Source organism: Zosterops lateralis, assembly GCF_965231275.1.
Source record: "Zosterops lateralis genome assembly, chromosome: 6".
Classification (NCBI taxonomy): Eukaryota; Metazoa; Chordata; class Aves; order Passeriformes; family Zosteropidae; genus Zosterops; species Zosterops lateralis.
In genome coordinates this window covers 56,249,671-56,271,698 of record NC_139761.1, presented here as the reverse complement: position 1 = coordinate 56,271,698, position 22,028 = coordinate 56,249,671, and the positions used below count along the sequence as shown (strand labels likewise).

At 45.4% G+C, this 22,028-nt stretch overlaps 1 protein-coding gene across 1 annotated transcript; it reads right to left on the bottom strand.

Annotated features, from left to right (window-relative positions):
• Positions 1-2,432: 2,432 nt before the first annotated feature.
• On the bottom strand, positions 2,433-7,869 carry FGF3 (fibroblast growth factor 3; the record flags this gene model as incomplete). The annotated part of the gene is made up of 3 exons (XM_083862590.1): positions 2,433-2,765; positions 5,805-5,908; positions 7,620-7,869. The coding sequence occupies 3 exons, from the start codon at positions 7,867-7,869 to the stop codon at positions 2,433-2,435; spliced, it is 687 nt and encodes a 228-aa protein (XP_083718716.1).
• Positions 7,870-22,028: the final 14,159 nt, after the last annotated feature.

The following is a 22,028-nucleotide window of genomic DNA, read 5'->3' as shown; positions in this document are numbered from 1 at the left end:
TTGATAGGAAATGGACTTGGAGCAGGGCTGAAGATGCATCTTTGTGTCATGGAAAACAGGAATTAATTAATTTTCTTTGGACTATCAGGTATCAAAAATACCTGAAGCAGTCAGTAGTCATTAACTTTACCACAGCAGTTTTAAGGGAGAGAAAACTGAGAATGGATCTTGGTTTTGTTACGAGTTGAGGTGAAGTAAAATCTGAAAGCGATCAAAACAAATACTTTTCATTTATTTATTTAGAAATTAGTGATGAGGGAAACCATCTCTCCCAACCTTCACTTCTCTCCCCTTGCATTTTGTTCCTGGAGCTGGAGAGCTGGGAGGTCTCTCTGCAACCCCCTTTCCTGCCCAGTCCTCTCCCACCTCTAGTGGGAAGTGGAACTGGGAATTGAGATAGGGGACCTGCCAGACCCAAAACAGCCCTGATGCCCAGGGGGCAAAACTCAATTTTCTTCCCTTTCTTTTAGAAGTCACTTTGGATCCTGCAACAGTTTGGGCCCTGTGTGGTTGGACGGACAGTGAACAATTAGAAAACCTGAATTCTTCTGTTTCTTTTTCAGTCTCTCCATTTGCACAGTGGCTCCTGACATGAGGCTGCCTCATTAACTCTGTGAAGATGCCATCACTATTTTTGGTTATTTTGTAAAAACAGGAAAATTTGGGAGTATGGGTCCTGGTTTTCTGTACCTTTCTTTAAGCCTAGGTCTATTCTATGTGCACCATTATTTAATGTGTGTCATTTAAGGCTCTTTTTACATTATTTCAGTATTGAGAAGAACGGAGGTCAAGGAACTTTGACTTCCTTATTGAAACATAGTTTCCTCCTTTGTTAGAATATTATAGAAAAGATCCGAGAGTGGAAGGAGTGGAACACATTAATTGGTATAAAGACAACTTTCTGGTTTTACCTTTATAGAGATGTAAAGCAGTGCTAAACCTAAGCTTGGTCACCTCATTCTGTGAACTCAACCTTACTTCTCTCTCTCACAGATTTCACCTCCTGGTGAACGGAAGATTTTTCACTGTCTGGTTTTAAATGAGCACGTTTAAATGGCCATACTCAAAAGCAGCCCACAAGAAGCTTTTTTCTTTTTTTTCTCAATATGACCAGGAATGGGATTCACATCTGTCTGTTTCTATGTACTGTAAGATTTAACTTACAGATCTTTTGTTAAATTCACATGGAGCATTTATTTCAGTACAGTATTTCAGTATCAGGGCCCAGTTCTGGGAAATTAAGAGCACGAGGCCAAACCCCACTGAAATGACCATTATTTGTGCTTGTCAAGCACATCTGAATCTTTGTGCTACTCTGTCATCTCCTGGATGCCAAGAAAAATGTTTAAAGCTCAGCCCCTTGCTCAAAATTGAATCTGTGATGGGGACTCCCCCCAGCTTTGCAGAAGTTAACTGCCAGAATCAGAGCACAAAAATCATAGAAGCATGGAATGGTTTGGGTTGGAAGGGACCTTAAATCTCATCCCATTCCTGCCATGGGCAGGGACACCTCCCACTGTCCCAGGCTGCTCCAAGCCCCAGTGTCCAACCTGGCCTGGGACACTGCCAGGGATCCAGGGGCAGCCACAGCTGCTCTGGGCACCCTGTGCCTCAAACCCTCACAGGGAAGGAATTCTTCCCAATATCCAAGCCAAACCTACTCTCTTTCACATCACATTTGAGTCCTATTCTAGGAGAGGATTCATCTGTTGGTAAACAGATTTATACTGCCAGAGCCTGACCAATGCAAATGGCACTTTACTACCATTCATTTATAAAAATGACAAGGTCAGGCATCTCAGAGTTTTAGTTTAACAAAATCAAGGATAATCTGGTAATGTGTAGGTCTGAAGTAGCTGGCAATCTTACTTGTCTTGGACAGCCTTGGAAAAAGTATAATTGATGATGGCTGGCCATCAAATAAAAATAAATACACATGAATTAAAAGAAACAAATCACAGGTTTCCTAACTCCTGTATTATGTAAAAAAAAAAAAAAGTAGCCTCTTATGGCCAGAAGAGCCATGAAAGTGCTATACCTTCTCTGTGGACATAAATCTGCTGTTAAATATCCATGTGGTCTGGGAGGGCAGCATCACCGAGATAATAGCCTATGGCAAGTTGGAATGAAAATACTTGGAATCTCTTTTTTCTGTCTTTTTTTTTTTAAGAAAAGGAAACATGAAAGTCATTGACAAAAATAATTACATCCAGCTAATTTACCTTTGAATGTGCCTCAGTTTACCTCCCATCTCCTTCTTCCCCCACAGGTCACAACTCTACAACAGCTAGAAGCAAAGCGCTGTGGTTTTGGGTTATATTACACAGTGTGTAAACCCTGTCTGTGTTAATGCCCTGGTACAATCACAGCTGTTAGTGTTTTTAGTAGCATTTTGAGGGCTCCCAGCCCCAACAGCAGCTCCCCCCACTCTGTCAGTGTCCTCTCCTCCTGCGCTGGTTCTTGCTGGGGGCCCTCAGGAGACTCTCCCGGAATTTGGCGCTGCTGTGGAACAGCCGGACCATCTCGTGGTCTTTGTTGTCCAGCACTCTGGGCAGAAAGAGAGAGGATTTCTGTGTCCTGCGGGTCTTAAAGCCCCTCCTGGGTCGTCCTTTGCCGTTGATGGAGACGTACCAGAGTCTCTCGGCGCTGGCCTTGCGCTTGGTGCCCGCCCTGCTGGGGACAGTCCGGTACAGGCGGGAGGCGTAGGTGTTGTAACCCAGCTCGTGGATCCTCTCCACAAACTCACACTCCGAGTTGTAGCTCTCCTGGAGAGGGAACATGAAAAAAAAACAAACCACCTAAGCCAGGCTCTCCTCAGTTTTAGGACAAGGACAACCTCACGCTGGTGTCGCAAAAGGCAGGAGGGGAGCGCTGAGGCTGAACAAGGAGCTCCCTATGAGCACACTGAGCATCAGAGACCCCAGGAGAAGGCCCCAAAACCAAACTGAAAACAAAAAGGTGGCATGTGAATGGCAGTGAAGAGCTCTGCTGATTGTTCAGCTGTGATTTTTCTTTTTTTGTGCTTATGAATTTAATGCAGTTGTGGACTAGACAGGTTATTTAATTGCTGCCTATCAACCTCTGCCATCTATTGAAAAGGCAAAATCTTACTGCGTAATAATGTAAATTGTGTCTCTTCTATTGGTATGTTACATCCAGTTCAGAATGGATATTTGAGCAGTAAAACCACACCTTTATGGAGCTGCTCTGTCAGCATAACAAAATGAAAGCACACTCTGCCTACCATGTGCCCCTCCAAAATGCCAGGCTGCTCCTCCATCCCAAACTGTAAGGCACAATATGCACCCATTCCAGTCACTCACATTTCACATATCTGTCCAAAATTGCCCCTTTTCACCTGCTCCTTGACTGAGAGACATCTCTGCAAAAGCCTGGCACAAGCAACCCTCTCCCCAGGAGCAGGAGAACCAACACAAAGGACCTCCCACACTGTCCATCTGTCCTTAACTCCAAACCCATCCTTGTTCCACCTCTGGGAGTGAGATTTCAGGATCTAATACGTGTGAAACACGGAGGCAGAAGGGAACTCCCACCGTGGGTTTTTATTTTTCGTTGTCTGGAGGGTGTGGAAAGGGCACAGGTAGCCAGGCTGGGGCCAGGAAAGCCCTAGATCCCACAAACAGCAAAGAGCATGTCTTTAATGCTGCCCACTCCCGAGAAACACTGATGGGCGTTTAACAAGGCTTTAAAAGACTCCACATGTCCCAGCTCCCCAGCTGTGGGACGGAAGAGCCCTTCCCTGCAAGGACAAGGTTTTCAGATGCTGCGGTGCTGGATGGGGTGGCCACCAGATGTGGGTGGGTTTTGCTGCTGCCGGCCTCCCTTCTGGCTGGGGAGGGTTTATCACACAGGATAAATGGAGGGGGTGATCACGATCTGCTGAGGGCACAAAGGAATCCTGCAGACTCGACAAACTCATCTTGTTGACATGGGAAAATTGGTGAACCCAGGGATAACGGAGCTATTCCAACACGATTTCAATAAATGCTCCCTGGATAATTATCCCTGAATTAGTCAGATTTTTGAAACAAGGGCCTTGCACAGGGTTTTGGGCCAGTGATATCAGTGAAGTTGTTGGACAGGCAAGCAAAGACAGGAAGTTTCTCCTGAGCTGAGCCCTCACCCCTTCCTGCTCCTGTGAAAAAAACTGGAGTGGAACAGCTTTCCCTGGATTGTCCCTCCAGCTCTGAAACACAAGTCTAAAACAGTCTGGCTCAAACTTGAGCTGGAAGGGGACAAATCATCTTTTCAAGTTCATACAGAAACCTTCCATGGCTGATATTCTTTGGCACAAGACAGATGAACAAACTTCAGGATGGCCTGATGCTCCTTGCACCAGAAAGGGAATTCCAGGAGAAAAGGAGTCTCAGAGCTATCCTGGCTTTTCTGCACTTTAGGAGAGGAGCTTTTCGCTCAGAATTTGTTTAGTCTTATTTTAATTCAGTTTAAGTAATCTGAAGGGAAAACACCCTGTTTTGAAGAAGAAAGAGGAAAATGATGAGAAAGATCTTGAAAAAATCATCCTTACAAATAGTTTCTTTGGGCAGATGCTTGCTCTGAATTGGATGGAGGAGGTCTACTGAAAAAGATGCCCATCTCAATCAGAATATTGACCAGAAGCATACAACTGGACAGCCTTAACTTTGGCAAGCAGAGCTACCATGCCCTCATTCCTCTTCAGCTGCATTTTCCTTTGCCAAAATCATTTGTGGCGTGGTTCCCTGAAGCAGCGAAGAGCCCTCATCTTTACACACAGCCCCCCTAATCAGTGACCATCACATGAGACACGTTACAGAAACTGGGTGGTAAACACCATCAGCACACTCCTGAAAAGCTGGAGTTAAACGTGTCAAACTGGGGAGGGACACAGTTGATTGTGATTGTGTCACCCTGGGCTGGGTTCTCATGGGAGAAGATCTCATAGCTCAAGGGTATGTCCTGCTGCTCAAGTCAACAGAATCAAACCAAATGACTTCTAGGAGGGAGCAAATTTCACCTCAGCCGTGTTTTCCCCTCTTCAAACCTGCTTCTGTGCCCCAGATTTCATGGGGAAACTGCACAGTCTGACTGCACTGCAGTGAGAGATCACAGGGTTGCTGGGATGTAATGGGAGACGGTGGAAGAAATTCAACCAGGGAGATAATGTGTATGGCACACGCTGACAAACGTGCCCTGGTGTGTCCCTGAGTGTGAAGAAGTCTAAGCTAAAGGATTTTATTCACTCACTGGGCTGAAAAGGCAAGGCTCCCACTTACATCAGCACACCCCAGATTTTATCTCACAGATCAAGGAAAAAAGAAAAATAGGTCAGAGGAGTAAAATAAGGTGTTTATGTTCACCTTTATCTTCATGGACCTTCTCTTTCTAGCTTTCCTTGCTATAGCCTTGCCTTTTAGTACCTGCAAATTCTTCCACTGCCCAACCAAAAGCTCTGTGCAAAGGAACTCCCATCAGGAGGCTGCTTTCCTTTGGCATCAATGCTCAGTTACTTGTGGACATCCTTTATCTGCCATCCTTTTGCCAGCATCCAAGATCCACATGAAATAGGGACAATTCTGACATTCCACGGAGCTGTGGCTGTCCAGGCAGTAAGAAAGTAAGAGCACAGCTTTTTTTTCCCCTCCAACTTTTAAGAATATACTGATTGGTTGCCTGTAAGAATTCCAGGCAAAAAGCCTCTTGTAACGTTACTCTTCTCTGGAAACGTGGATTTATGAGAAATCAGCGCTCACCACTAGACCTGTTCCCCCCCACAGGAAACAACAGGCTTCAGAAAAACTTACTGATGCATAAAGTCTGCCCCTCTTGTTCATGGCCAGGTATCTGCCAGAGAACAGGCCCTTGATGGCCACGATTCCAACATCCACAGCAGTGATTTCCAGAATGCCTGGAAACAGAATTAGGAGATGCGTTATTGCTCAGGTGTCGTTTTTTGGGATGCATTTGCATGGCAGTGTGATCTCACAGCTATCACTTGCTCACATAAGAATCAGGGCAATCATGAGAATGAAATTATTATTATTATTATTATTATTATTATTATTACTTTAAACAACACAAGGCAAGGATGGTGCAGGAATGATGCAGGGTGGACAATAAACTCTGATATGTCTGATTGAGACTGAACTCCTTCAAAAATGACAAAGACCTGACACTGAACTAGAGGTTCACTTAATCCTATATGTGCATAAAAAACTTTAAATCCTCTTTAATGCTTGGGAACACAAGAGCTCTTGACTTACTGAAGCCAGTCACAAAGCCTCCCATTTCAGGACAAAGGCCTTGCTGAGGTCTCCAGAGGGTGGAACAGAGTGAGGCCGCTGCATTTGAGAGCCATGTACATAACCATGAAAGGGACTTGAGGTTTAGGAGGTCAGTGCAGCCCTCCAGACAAGGACTGTATGACTGCCTAGGACTAATTAAAAGGGAGATTTTCAGGCCATCCAAAAGTGGGGTCCTGCAACACGAGGAGTGTCACAGGCAAGGCCAGTGCAATACCTGCCCAAATGCCCATCCAAAGGTGCCAGGACACTGATGGAGGCACAAAGGAGTCAGAAGATGCTGTGGATGTGCATGGCTCTCCAGCAGGCTGGCTCAAACCCTGCTCTCAGGTGATGGCTCTGTACTTTCTATGAGTGCTTGAAAGCAAGAGGTTTTCCCGGCACCCAAACCCACTGCTGCTTTTTGGGAACTCTGAAGGCAGCTCCGGGAGCCTGTTCCCTGAGAACACGGATTGATCCCTGAGCAGAGCTGGATTGCTGGCCCGGGAGAGCCGGGTTTGTTTGGCACAGCTGGTTTGAATCAGGCACCGGTTGGCTGCTGAAGGATGCCTCCTCCGGGCTGTCACAGCCAGTGGGGGGGTTCTCTAGGAAATGGTGGTTTTCCTTTATGGACTTCAGACACATCCCTGAGGTCTCCCTGTCTCTGTGTGCCATCACCAGGCGGGATTTACACATCCCGGGGTGCCCGGGCTGGGTGCGCCGGGGGCTCCCCCGGGGCTGAGCCCCGCTCTCCTCCCTCGCACAGCCCCCCTCTCTGCCCACAGACCCGCTTTCATCTCCATCACCGCCGCTGCCCGGCACAGGGCACAGGGACAGACGTGGTTTGGCTCAAACCGGGCTGGGACGGGATGGAGAACGGAGGGCGGCCCCAAAGGGCTCCGGGATGGGCCCCGGGGAGGTGCCGGGCACCGGCTGCCCATCGGGCCGGGCTGGGGCAGGGCTGGCCCCAGGTGACAGCTGGGGCGGGCTGCGCTGGGCAGGGGCGCAGAACCCGTGGGGGAAACTTGGGGTGCGGGGTGTCGGGTCCCCGCACCCTGCAGAGCCGGCTCGGGGGCTCCCCTGTCCCGGTTCGAGGCCCGGGGATGCTGCCAGCCCCGGGACAGGGGAGCTGCCGAGGGGACGGGAGGGGGCCAAAGCGCCGGCCCCGGGGGATGCCCCCGGTCCCCGCCGAGGAGCCACGGCCGCCCCGGTGGGGCCGCTCGGGGCAGCGGGGGAGGCTTGGCCACCGCCCCGTCCAGCACTCGCCGGGGCCGGGGCAGAGCGGGGCCGCCGCGGGCTCGGGAGCCCCATCCCCGCCCGGGCCGGGCCGGTACTCACTGAAGGCGCTGTTCTTCTCCAGGGTGCCGTTGATCTTGCCGCTGGGGTGGATCTGGAGGTGGTACTTGGTGGCACAGTAGAGTTTCCTGCGGCGGGGCGCTCCCCCGAGGTGCTCGTAGACGCCGCCGCGTCCCCCCGCATCCCGCCGCGCCCGGGGGGCGCCTCCGGGGGGCTCGGGCACGGCCGCGGCTCTCCCGGGGCACGGCGGCTCCCGCAGCAGGGCCAGGAACAGGATCCAAATCACAACCATCGTGGCATGGTGGCCGCGGCGCTCGGCGTGCCGGGGAGAGCGGGGCTGGCAGCCGGCGGCTCCGGGGCTCCCATCACGGGCGTCTCGCTGGCAGCGCCCCGGGGGTGCCCGGCGCTCCCTGCCCCGAGCCCAGCGGCATCGCCGAGCGGGTTATCAGCCCCGAGACGGCCCTTTTATCTGCCTCAGACTGACTTAAATCAATAGACATCGGCAAAAGGCCACCGAAGAGTCCCGGAGCTGCCGCGATCAGCCTTCTCCTTGGATTCCCAGCTGGACAGACGGGAGGCACAGAGGGAGAGAGGGAGAGAGGGAGGGAAGGAGCCGCTGAATTTCGGCAGGAGGCTGCGGGGAAAATAGTTGATCGGCGGAGCATAGAAATAAAAGGAGCTTCCTGCAACAATAGCCCGATCTGCGACCAATTGATAGGGAGCAGAGGAGGCAAAAGGTATCAGTCTCGTGTGAACTCCCAGAGTGCAGCGTGGATAAAATTACACAGCATCTCCTCTCTCTCCCTCTCGCACACCGCACACCCCCGCACGGGGGACCCTCCGCCCAGAGCCGCCCCCGCCCCGGGAAAGGGGGATGCTGCTCCCAGGGAACATCTCCGGGAGGTGCATTTGGGGAGTGTTAAAGGCACAGGAGCGAGGGAGGGAGGGGGGTGCTGGTCCCCCGGGAGGCGATGGGGGGGAGAAGACACCCCCGTGGCGCTCAGGGCTCGCTCAGCGTGTGCGTGTCCCCCGCTCTGCCCGCGGCGAGGGGAGCAAACAGCCGCTCCTAAATCAATCAGCTCACGCTCACGGCTAATAGGCGCTATTTACATAGAGCTTGCACGATTTAATCATTCCCAAATTAACTTAGACCCAGTGAGAAGTGTTATGATGCACATCCCCGGGTGCGTTTGCGAGAAGTCGAAGCCAAATCCTTTTCCTTTCCTGCCCTGCCTGGGAAGTCTCATTCACTGCCCTCGCTACTCTGTCGCTTCACAGCGCTGCCCACGCTTTCCAAAGAGGATGGGGCTACCTAGAAACAAATGTAAAAGAAGGCAAAAGGTCCAACAGCTCCGTGAATTACGCTCCTCAAAGGCCGCTCGTTAATTAGATTTGCATCTGAAACGGGCGGTGGGAGTTTTGGGGAAGTGTTTGGGAGATAATTAGTATTAATGTGCTCGGAGGGCACACAAATACACCTTTGAAGTGACTCACGGCACAATCCGAGCGTTTGACCTTGATCAATATAATTTTTTTTATTTTTTTTTTTCCCCCGGAACTGGTGAACATGAAGAGGTCTATAAATTTTTTTTAAAGACCTTCCTATGTAGAGCAGGAGGATTTTCTTACACGTTAAAGACTTCTTTAAAAAGAGAAGCTTTTACTGGCGGGGAAATAAGGGAAGGGGTACGACCTTTTCCTAAAAGGAATGGCAGGAGGACGAAGCTGTCTCCAAAGCTACTCCCCGTTTTAAGCTGCGCTTAATATTTAGTAGTTCTTCAAGGCTAAAAGGATTTTCATTATACAGTCGTCTGGAATAAAAGGAAACACATAAAACCCCCCACGAGCACCCTCTCCGCCATTACCAGCCTTCCTCCCCCTTTTCTTCTCCTCCAGTTAAGCCCCAGCCTCACAAGAAGAGTTCGATCTGGGGGGGATGATAAATGTTTGTACAATTAATTCTTTATTGCTGTTCCCCTACGGTGCCGCTGCCGGGCAGTCAAGTGGCCCCAGCCTATTGCTTGGAAGCTGATAAAGCAATATATACGAGCAAAAATATGAAAATCTTAAACATGCAGGAGCCCAATCCTTCAGTCCCTCCTGAAAGAACTTCTCTGGAAAACCTTCCTCTTGGGGATGCCCCGTAAATCGTCTCCTGGGGACGAGCTACGGGACAGCTGTGGCTGCAGGAAAAAAAAAAAACACCTCCAAAAACTCTTAACGTGCCACGAGTCTCCTTGAAAGATGCTTTCACCGGCACGGCTTGAAGGGCAGATAAAACGCAATTATTGACAGTAATCACAGCGATCTCTTTAGAGGAGATCTCGGCTCTGTCCCCAGCCCGGTGCATCGCCCCGTGGATGCGCAGCTGATATTTCCCCGTTCGGGATTCGCAGGGCATTTTCATTAGTGCTCTGAGAAATAAAACCCCAAACCCACCAGATCCTCCTCCCGCCCCCCCACCGCAATAATAAACCCCAAAGAGCGGTGGGTGGAAGAGTAACACGCTAATGACTTTTTGCTCAAATTGTTTCCATCTTGACGGCGTTTTCATAATTAGCGCCATCAGGCACAAATCGTTCCGCCCTGGGCATCCCCAGCGATGCGGATTCCGCTTGTTAGGGAGGGGAACACTCGCAGGTTCCTCATTAACGGGCTCCCTTTTAAACCAAACGAACGGAAATATCAAAGGGCCGTAACCACCTCGCCCCGAACAGCGAGCGAGGTCCTTTCGCTCCGCTCGCACATCTCTATAATAAAACATAACTCCGCTCTCTTGTATTTTAAGTTTGTCTGGTGACCGTTTTTAAAAACAAAACAAAAAAATAGGGTCCCTTTGATGTGGTCTGGTTCTAACAGGGGCTGCGACGTCGGATGTGGTCTGGAAATATTTTTAATTGTGCCCCAGAGCTCCTTGTAGCCCCCAAAGTAATAATCAGAGAGAGAGGCTCGGGTCTGTCACTTGGCGTGGAGGGGAGAGGAGGCTCTAGACCGTACAGAACTAAATCAGAATTACTGACTCTGATAACGATCTTCTAATTCTCCCCGAGTGTGTGATTTCTGATGGGACGCGCTAGGGGCGTGTCATTCCTTGGCTAAAGGAGTATTTCGGACTGGGCTGCTCTCAGTTCAGCCATAAACCCCATAAACGCAAAGCCATTGGGTAAAAGCGAGTATTTAAGACAGAGGGAGGTGTTTTTATCCTTGTAACCACGTGGAGCACCCGTACTCTGAATTAACTACCCTCCGAGAAGAAATATACATATATTTATTAAAAATATATATTCACACATATAATATACATATTCATATATATATATATATATATTCACATATCTTATACATATTCATATGCATATACTATATTCATATATAGTATATATTCACATATACATTATACATATGAATATATAATATATATTCATATATGTATTCATATATAGTATATGTTCACATATACATTATCCATATGAATATAAAATATATATTAATATACATATTATATATTCATATATAGTATATATTCACATATATATTCTGCATATTCATATAGAATATATATTCATATATATAATATATATATATATGGACGTCTAAAGTCTTTATGAAGGTACAATTTTATTGAAGCATTACCTAAGCGAAAGCATTAAAAAAATAGGCAAAACTTGGAAAGAGCCAACTTTAACCTGCAATAAACTTTACAAACACCCGTCTTGCAGCGATGGGTGATGTGAATCAGGATGTGCTGCTCCTCCGCAGCCGGCTCTGATTTACGACCGGCCCCCGTTACTCGAAGGAGAAGGAAGTCACAATTTGTAGAGCAATAAATACCGAGGCCGTGGGTGGAGCCCCTAAGGAGAAAAAAAAAAAAAAAAAAAAAAAAAAAAAAAAAAATCGCTCTCCTTCTCCAATTAAAAATCCATCCCAGCTCGGCTGTGGAGCGTGGGAAGGTCCCAAAGAAAACAGGCGCGGTGCTGATGAGGTGTTTGTTTGGGATGTGCTAATGGCATCATCCTCCGGGCCCAGCTCTGCTCCCTGCTGCCGTGTCCTCACACCTGCTGCTGTCGGGAGGAGCCCCGAAAATCCAATTGATTTCATTCGGCTACATTTTGTTTTCTTTGTGCTGTCCTGGCGGGGTTATTCCGCACCCCGCCAACAATATAATCTTGTTTAAATGACTTTGCAGACCACACAGCATCCCGTTACCCTGTTCTACAGGGGCAGGCGATGCTCTTTATTGTACTGGACACATCCCAGGGAGCAGGATGGAGGAGGAAAAGCTCCGGGGAGGAAATTCACAGGTTGCTTTTTCAGGTGGGGAAAAGGAGATATAGGTAATTTCCAATGAAAGCTCTGAAAGAAAAGTGGAACACATAAAAGGCACAAAATAATTTTTCCCTTTATCCACCCACATGAAATGATGCTTTACACATTACTCTTCTGCTTTACACATTTACAGTAACTTTTTGCAGTTTATGAACAAGCAATCCTTAGGGTGACACAGCTGATTCTATACATATTACGTGAGCTACTGCCCTTCAGACAGTACATTTTCAAAGTTTACAAGTTTCATAAGTTTATAAGTTTTAATCTTCTGTATTTTGGTCAAAACATGATATAATTGAGATCTATTGTTGTTATTATTGTTGTTGTTGCCATTATTAATACTTCAAGATGCAAGTGCTTAAATTCCTTGCTCCTACTAAATTCCTACCAAAGTTGGCAAGAGTTTCTCTGTCTGAGGACCGAGGGATTAATCCTTCATTCAAAGTCTATGGAATTCACTAAGAGCCTTTTCTTTAATGCCAGTGAATTTGGATCAGGCCCAATCTTATTACTAAAAAAAATATTTTCTGCCGTGCTCTGATAACCTCTTAATGGTTTCTTGAATGAAAAATATTCAAAATAATGAATGCAGCAACATTAAAGGGGAAAAAAACACCCAACATTTTTTACCCTCTGTTTCTTACTCCTTTCCAACACAAGGCACAAAGGAAAGAGCAGAAGAAACGTAACAGAGAAAAATGTGCCATGGTGAGGTTTGAGTGACTGTCATGTGGCTGGGACAGGTCTGCGGCAGGCTCAAAGCAGCCCACAATAGGGATATTCAGACTCGTGCAGGACTGGAAACTGCAGCCACAAAAATAACCAAACACCAGAGAGATGGGGTAGTCCAGGAGAGGAGAAAGGGAGGGCAAAACCAACAGAAATGTAATCTGGTGATAACCTGGAGACCTTGTTTGCATGCCTGCTTCACACCTTTGATACCTCAATCCTCACTTAATAGCCTGAGCTCTTGGGAAAACTTTACTCCCTTGGTTTTTTTGGTAACACAGCACGTGTGTTTGAAATCAGCCTCCAAGAGCTTCTTCCTGGTGTACCTGGGAGAAATATCTGGGATCCCATCCCCACAAATGAAATTGCACTTTGTGCCTGAAGGACCTGCTGTTCAGACAAATCTCCTACTACTTTTAGAATTTATCCCCCCCCACCCCGTTGCTTTCACAATCAGAGGCTTGTTACAATCTCGCTCAGCCCTGCAAATCTTTGGGAATTGGGTTACCCGAAGATAAAAGATCTCTCTCTTTCTCCAAGCTGTGGCTGGATCAACACTTTGCAAAATCAGATGACAGGTAGAAAGGTCAGGCCTGGGTCTGTGCACGGGGTGCCCAAGCACCAGGGGTAAAACCTGGAAGTGCTGCCTTGGGAAATGCCAGGGGTAAAACCTGGAAGTAGCTGCCTTGGGGAAATGCCACCTTTGTCCGGGGGGGAGAGAACACCAGTGCCAGGAATGATCCACTCCACTCTGAGGATCAGCAAGTGTTGGATTTAAACTCTTCTGGGAAGGCCACTTCAGATCAAAGTCTGCATCAGATGCCTGGAGTTTTCCCAAAAATCCCATCCATGGTTATATGTTGTCTTAAGGAGTCCACAATGCAAAGTATCCTAAAATTCCTCCTGTCTCAAGGGATAAGGAATAGGGCCAAGGAATCAGGAGAAATACAGGCAAGGAAAGGTTATGTGCTTTTCAAATCTGAGAAAAGCTGATGTAGAGAACAACAGAAACACAAAGTTAGTACCTTGGATGAATTTCAGCAGGATTCCTCTTTTCCCACAGGGGAAGATGCGAGGCATCTGTCATAGGGGAATGATCCCAGGTGTGTTCCTTGACCACACAAACCAAGGTGCCACAGAGTGATGGTGAGAGGAAAAGGTGCAGTCCAAAGAGGGAACAAGCTAAAAGGACTTTTCCTTCTTGTACTCCCTGCATTTATCTACCAGAGCCTGGGTAGGAAATAAAATGGAGCAATTATTGACTCCTGAGGGTCCTTGTTTCAAAAAAGTGAGTTTATCTCTAGGCCTGATGTCCCTCAGACCTCTCTGCTTGCAGAGTTTCACACAGAGGCCATGACATCTCTGTTCCACCTGTGTGGGGCAGGGGGGAGGCACTCAGGACACACCTGGAGAGGCTTGGGGTGGAATCAGTGTTGTTTTGCTTCTCTCCAGAAGGTCTGCAGTGGAGGAGAATGTGGGACCAGGCTCTGGGGTTTAGTCAAGCCAGCAGAAAAGTGCCCTCCACTTGACCACTTGATACAGACCCTTCCCACAGTGGGATTAAAAATCTCTCTTGCTAGACCTGGAACTCCATAGGGAAAATAAGCTGCTGAGAAAAAAAAAAAAAAAAAAACAAAAAAAAAAAACAACCACCAAACAAAAAACAACCCTGACGTATTACCTTTCTTCACCTTTTCTTCCTGTTTTTGTGAAAGCAGAAGTCCTCCTACCTGAATCCTCAAAACCAGCCAAGCCAACAAGGAGGAATCTTTCTGTCCTGCCACTGGTTGCCTCACATCAGCAGCTGTGGCCTCAGCTCCTCTGGTGCTCTTCTGTAGCAGTTAACAAATATTTCTTTTTTCATAGCAGCTCCATTAATTAGGCTCCTAATCAACTGATTAATACTGTCTTCTAGATATCCTGTACCTAAGACAGTGAATCTAAGAAAGGATGGGACAGATAAGACAATTTGCCTCTCTTGTTTCAACCCAATTTGGCTGCCTGAGCTGCTGGAGCTGAAGGTATATTTTTCACCTGTAACACAAAGAGGGAGTTTCAATAATTGAACAGTGTGTTGTCTCAGTGCACTCTCTGATCTGACACAGTCCTCTACAATTTCTCCTGTCCTCAGAAAAAACATTGCAGAAGTGGTGACCTAAATTAGGAAAATTATCTAAAATAAGTAAAATGTGCCTGAAATACCTCAGAAGGAAGGTGCAGATGGAACCAGTGAGAAGTGACAACCCAGCAATGGGCTGGGGACTGCCTGTGACAAAGCTGCTGCTGCGAAGTCACAGGGGAAGGGCTCTCCCCACCTCCTCTCTACTTGCAGCCTCTGGTTTAAATTAGTGATTTTTAGCCCCACACAGAACATTTTCCCACTGAACAGGGCTTTTTGGTGGCAAAGGGACGTGGTGTCACCATGAATGAGAGAGGTCAGGGCATTTTCTTTCCTGGGGGTGGCCCTGCTCAGCTGCAGATCCATCCCTGTGGTGGATCCCACATTCCAGGTGATGCTCCAGTGAGCCCACAAGGGCCAGGCCTGGAGAACCCTTGCACTGCCAGCATCCCACATGTGCTGGAAGCCACAGGTGAATCTGCAGTGGGTATTTTTCCCCAGTACTTCTCTGGCAGCCATCTCTCTTTCCTTGGAACTGAGTAACATAAGCTCATAAACTCGGGTCAGCAAAACGAGGATCTAATGACCAATATTATTTTTTTATGTCTCTAAACCCCATTGCCACATCTGATCCCCTGGCACTGTTTTATTTCAGGTGTTTTTCTCACTAGGAAATAAAATCTGCTCTCTCTCCTCTAGCTGGGATGGCTGACTGGTAAGTAAAGTTGATTTTTCTGAAAACAAACAAACCAACCCACCAGAGACTCCTAGGATAGATGAGTTACAAACTATAGATGTGGCTTCTTAGACAGTTTTATTGAGGCTTTTTTTTTTTTTTTTTTTTTTTTTTTTTTTTTTTTTTTTTTTTTTTTGGTAGGTTTGTACAGAGCAGAGCTTTTCCTGTGGCTCATTTAAAAAGAATTGATGCACCTTGCAGCATCCATTCTTTAGTGAGTTACAGGAGGCAGAGTATGAACTTATTTGTGTCTTTATGTCTGAGAATTGCTCTCTCCAAAGGGTGTTTGTTGCCATGAATCTCTCCTTGGTAATCCAGTCATTTGCCTTAATAGACCACCTAAAAAAAAAAAAAAAAAAAAAAGTCTGTGGAAAGTTTCAGGTTTATTTTCTTTTCTGAAATCACTTGTCCTCTGATTTTAACACTTAACCACCAAGCCCACTGATTGCTTGCACAGACTGGTTAAGGTTCCCATCCCAGGAACATTTTTTTTTTCCCTCCTGCTCCATTCTGATATTATATTGTATGAAAAAGGGTGAATTGGAATGTGAAGGAGTCAGATCCCTCTCTTGGGGGATCCAGGGCACCATCACCTGTTTGTCTCAGAAGCACCTTGTCCATTCCTTTATGGACAATAATTGGGTTTGTGCTCCAGCCACACCTGAGTGCCACTCAGATCCTTCTTGCTCCTTGAAAACTGGTACATGTACCAGACCTCAACAGCAGAATCTTGGATTGTTTTCCCCAAGATATTTCTTTGGATAGTTTTGGTTCACAGGGCTCCTCTGAAATAAATCAGTGAAGTTGTTGTCAGACAAACATCTGGACTGAAAGAGAACAGTGGGATTTATAGTCACCTGAATTTTACGGAGGCAGAACAGAAACAGTTATAGAGAATTATTTGCTTTTGTCTGAAATTTTGAGGTTTCAAATGTATATATATATATATAATTTTTTTTCAGGTTACTCATTAAAATCTATTCTTTGCCCAGAAAAGAAGGACACCCACCTCTGAGCAGACACACAGACACACAGACACAGGCACACCTGCAGTCTCTACCCGTGTGTAATGCCTGAACTTGCAAACTCTTTGTCATGGGAGTAATCTTTATTCACGTGAGCAACCCCACAGGACTATTCATGCAATGGAGAATTACTCACATGAGTAAAACTTTTGCAGAATCAGGTCCTGGATCTAACAACAGCATTTTAATTACAGACAATCCCCGAGCAATGTGTACAAAAGAGGTTTTTTTTCCTGGACAATAACAAAGGTTATTAGCCTGTTCTTTTTTTTTCCCCCTTCTTGCTCTTTGGTTTGAAAGGAGGCACCAATAATCCAAACCAAATAAAACTGACCTTTGAACCTTTTTTGCTGTACTTTTTCTCATGCCATGATTTCTTTAGTCTGTTAGTGATCTGAAGGCTCGTTCTGGGCTACAGCCACTTTCCCAGACAGGACTGCCTTTCGTCCCCTGACAAATCACTGCTGAGCCCCTTTTGTCCTGCACCACTTTGATCTCACCTGCCTGTCAGGCAGAAAAGAACTCCCGTACAGTCAGAATGCATTGCAAACAAATTGGCAACCATTTCATTCCTGTGCACCGTTTTCAGCAGAGATCAGGATAGAGATAGGGGATTTTTAACCTTTTTCTCGACCTGCAGGACTGTGAAAGGAATGCTCAGTCGTGGCGGATTGATAAAGTAATTTATTAAGGAATGGAAGGATTAATAAAAAGCAGCCCCCAAAAAAGCCCACAAACCTCTCTGGATCAGAACTGCATGGCATATTCTCTCAAATACAAATGAGTTATTGCACAGTGGGCAGTGCTATGCTCAGATACGAGCTCTGTAGAAGATCGATTCCCTTTAATTGGACAGCTGCTTAAGCATAAACTAAAGAAACATAATTGGTATTCTCCAATGTGAATGAAATTAATCCTATTGTAAATAGCCATTGGAGTATTTAAAGGGATATCTGAATCCTTTCCAGTACCCAAACTTAGCCATAGGTGAGCTTCTTTCCAAGTTTTATCTGGGTAACTTTTATTGTTTAATTTTTTTTTTTTTTTTAATTTTTTTTTATTTTACAGTTCTTCATCACATGAAGTTTAGAAAAGACATGGTGTAGCAATTGGCAATGACTCTGTGCATTTCACTCTGTGATTTTAGAGGAATCCAGTCCTTGAGCTTGGATTTGCAGGATCATAGGTGTATTCCAGCTGCTTACCATTTATCTTCCCCCGTGTGCCAGCCTCCTTCCTCAGCAGCAGCCCTGTTTACCCAAAAGGCAGCTTTTCTATCAAAATACCTCTCCACCTTTATTTTAGCCTAGCAGTACACGTTGTACTCAGAGAAAGGAAATTTAACACATCTCTCTCTTCTATTTAAACTGATTGAAAGAAGAAACACAAACTTTTGGAGAAAGCAAAGCTATACCAGCGATGAAAAGGAGGAAAAGCATTCAAACCTGTAGCCAAACATACATATTAATGAAACAGTGGCATGCTGAACAAAAATATTTAAATTACATTTTATAGTTGAAAGTTCAATGTTTCTATTTTCCTGGTACACACAGTCCTGATTGTTTTATTGATATCAATATATCCCAAATATATTTGTTTGGTTCAGAGTGTATAAATTTTTATTTCAAGTGTTACTCTGCTGATTCTTCCATGAGGAGAGAATCCTTTATTTGGCAGGAAAAAAATCCTCTGAAATTAAAAGGAAAGAGGCTGTTTAAGAACTAGTTATAAATGTTAGAAGAAAACCATTATCAAATCTCCGTTTTGTTTCATTGTGCTGGTGTCCTAAATAATGTTGAAATACATGAGATACAAATGCTGTTAAAATATAAAAAACGCTGTTAAAATATATGAGATAAAAATACTGCTGTTTCTAGACGGTGAAGCATTGGAATTAAAAAAAAAAAATAAATTAAATGACCTAAGTACAGCTTCATGTTCAGAAATCCCATTGCCAAAAGCATGAGAGCAGAATCTCAGTATCAGCTAAATTTTGCTGGATGGGAAGAAATTGTTGGCTTGTTCTCATGTAGCATGGAATGATGGAATCATGGAATGGTTTGGGCTGGAAGGGACATTAAAGTTCATCCAGTTCCAATCCCCTTCCCACTGGCAGGGACACCTTCCACTGAACCAGAGCTTCATCCAGCCTGGCCTTGAACAATTCCAGGGGTGGAATATTCCCAGAAGAGTGTCCTTCAATTTCCTTCAACACATAAAAAAGGCTGGTCATGGTAGAGGGGGTTGAACCACCTCTGGTGACCCTACCCTTGGAAAATGGACAGGCTTCTGCAGTTTCACCCCTCATTCCCAAACAAGGTCGGGATCTTCTTCAAAAGGATTGGACCTCACCTTGCAGGTCTTCTGCAGGACATTTCATGGCCACCCTTTTTTTGGTGATGCCCTGTGTCTCCTAACCTGCACTCAGCCTCCAAGAAAAATCTTTGAGGATCCTCTTCCATTTGTGCAAAGCACAGTCATGTCCCACCAGCTGTTCAGCAATTAATCCTAAATTGCATTGATTTAACAGGAAATTCTCTGTAATGGAAATCAGTAAGTTTGGATTAGGGTCATTTTTCATGGAATTTCATGGGGATCCTGATTCTGGCTGGGCCAGATCATCTAAGCCAGCTCGGAGAAGGGTTAGACCTAATAAATGTGTGGTACATGTGCTGATGCTGCTGCTGTTAACCCAAGCTGAACTGCACTGCTGCAGGTACATTTAGGGAAGATGGTAACCAAAATTCTGTAAATACAGCAATCTATACAACAACTGGGAATAAAAATTCCAAGGAGATGTTGCCAAAAGACGCCAGGGAGAATCTCCTTTACCATGATGTTCTCCAGACATCTTTATGGCTACCACTGACCTTTCTGTTTTAGCCAGGATAAATTAAGAGTATTTCTTGGAGCATTTCTTTCTTCTTATGAGGGGAAAATGCAGATCATGTTTGACCCAACGTGAGCAAAAGTCAGCTCCAAGTTACCTTTCCTATTAATTGTTTTGACTGACATTCTCCCCTATGTAACTCTACCCACAGCTTTCAAACTAGGTTTGAAAACCCTTCCCCTGACTTTTTTTTAACCTGTTCCCATTAGCTATTTAAGGTGCACCCTCTTCTTCTTCTTCTTCTTCTTTTTTTTGAGGCTGATTATTTATAATTAGCATTTTCTACCCACATGCAATTGTGCTCTAAACTCTTTCACGTCGGGTTAATTCGCTGACTTTAAAATCTATTAATTGACATCCAGAAGAAAAAAAAAGTAAACATGCCTTTAAAGGATGGCATGAATGGTTGACTCAAGATTAGGTCCCCGCTCTCGTTAGCCCCTGATTTTCAGGGAAGGCTGCAGTCTTCAAAAATCAATTGTCTTCAAAGCTCCAAAAATGCAAAGGAATGAGCAGGGGTCAGACTCAAGAGCATCCCTTGTGCGCCGCAGTTAACATTACCTAAGTACTTTAAACGATCACTAATTAGTGCTTTCAACGGCCCCTCCGAGGACCACAAGGCTGAAATATCTTATTTGGGAATAAAGAATCGTGTCGGGAGGGCTGGAGCAGCTCTCCAGCGGGGAGGGGGCAGCAGATCAGCCTACAGCAGAGAGAGCTCCTGGAGGAGCCTCTGAGCCATCCCTGGTGGCCTCTGCCATCATTCCCAGGGTGAGGTGGCCACTGGGCTCCTGCCTGGACATGCCACTACTATTCCCTGTGCATTCCATGTTTAACACGGCCCTGTCTGCCTCCCATCAGGAGCACGGATGTGCCTCTGTAGGGATTTAGGGATCCGGGCAGTGAATAAAAAGTGTCAGCGCTGAACGTGTCGGAGGCGACTTGGAAAAATCCTGAAAAATCCAGTGTTCTTCAAAATGACAGCAAAACAGTGGGTAAATATTTGTCTCCTAGCTGAGCTGGATTCAGTAGAGTTAGAGTTTACTGCCCACAATTGCATTTAAATGGAATAGGAGTATCTAAATGAGCACAAAATTGTTAAATACTGCCGGATCCTCGAATTTCAAATCAGCAGCCTTAAATATTTTTCCATTACACAACATACAAAATGATCCTCAGATGGACAGGTAAGGATTTGACACATAATCACTTTTTAAGAGTTCATTTACAGATACCAAGTATTCTCCATGGAGGTTTCATAACTAACTTCCAAAATGAGTGCAGTGAAATGGGGGAATAATGGGTGTACACAAAGACAAGGATCCACCACAGCAAACTGGCATTGGAGCACCATTTATGAAAGCAGAGCTTCATAAAGACTTTGCTTTTTGAAAAAGAGCCAACAATTACAGTTTATTCATTACTGTAAAGTAGGATGAGGATACTTAGCAGGAAGTCAGTAGAGATTCCAAAAGAGAAGAGCAAACCTTTGACTTGGATCTTAGACTGGAATTTGCTGTGTTGTACAAATTAAATTTTCTTTCCTGGCAGCTATCACAGAATCAATTAGATTGTAAAAGACCTCTTAGATCATGGAGTCCAACCTTGGTATGATCCCCACCTTGACAACCAGAGCCACATCCAGTCCTTCCTTGGACACCTCCCTCATGTAAACCATGAAAAACTTCTGTGATTGTTAAAAAGCAATCATTAGAAAAATAAAATGGGACTTGTCTGCTATAAAAAAGAGTAAAATCTTACTCATCCACCAGAAGACAGTGTCTGCATTTACAAATTTAAAAAGAATTGGAAAATTTTGTGGTTTTTGATTAAAAGAAAACTTTGTGAAGACAAATTTGTTTTGAAGATGGAAACTCTGGATTCTCCATATCAACAGAAAAAAAATCTGCATAATACCAACAAAGATCTTGTAAATTCTACTATGGCTTCTTTGTTCGTTTCTTGACTATACCCAAATTTCACTTCTTGTGTTTTACGTCTCGTGTTCATGTCTTGTGTTTAGCCACTTCAGTGGAGGAGCTTCATTGTTATGTCTCCAGAACAAATAAAAAAACTTCCTAATTCGTCTTGTCTGTCAGGAGTTTGTTTCAGATTCTATTGCTTAAACTGCATCCACCAGAACTCCAACTTCTGGTGTGTCCAGCACTGATTTTATTGAGGAAAATAGCTTCAAAGATGCTGCCAGTCCATTCTGGAGCCAGTGAATAAGTCCTGTCAGAATGACAATTTACAACAGAAAATGTATTCTATAGAAATGTCAAGTCCAAGGTGAATATAAATTTCGATAACAAACTTTGGATTTCTCAGATTTGATGATATTACCCGGTCTTGGTATTTTCAAATGAAGGAATCATTTAGAAAAGTTTGTTGTTGTTGTTTTTTTCCTGGGGATCGTGTTTTTAGCAGATGGATGGGGCCAAGGCTGTCTGTCAGCCCGAGCAGGGCCAGGTGCTTCAGGGATGCAGCTCTCAGAGCAGGCAGCTGGCTCAGCTCTCCAGTTACCACTGCAAACCCTCTATTATTGCCCCTTTCTGCACCCTGGCCACGAGGAACAGGCAGGGGCTGCAGAGTTAAAGCAGGAGTCACTCTCTATTTGAAACATCTC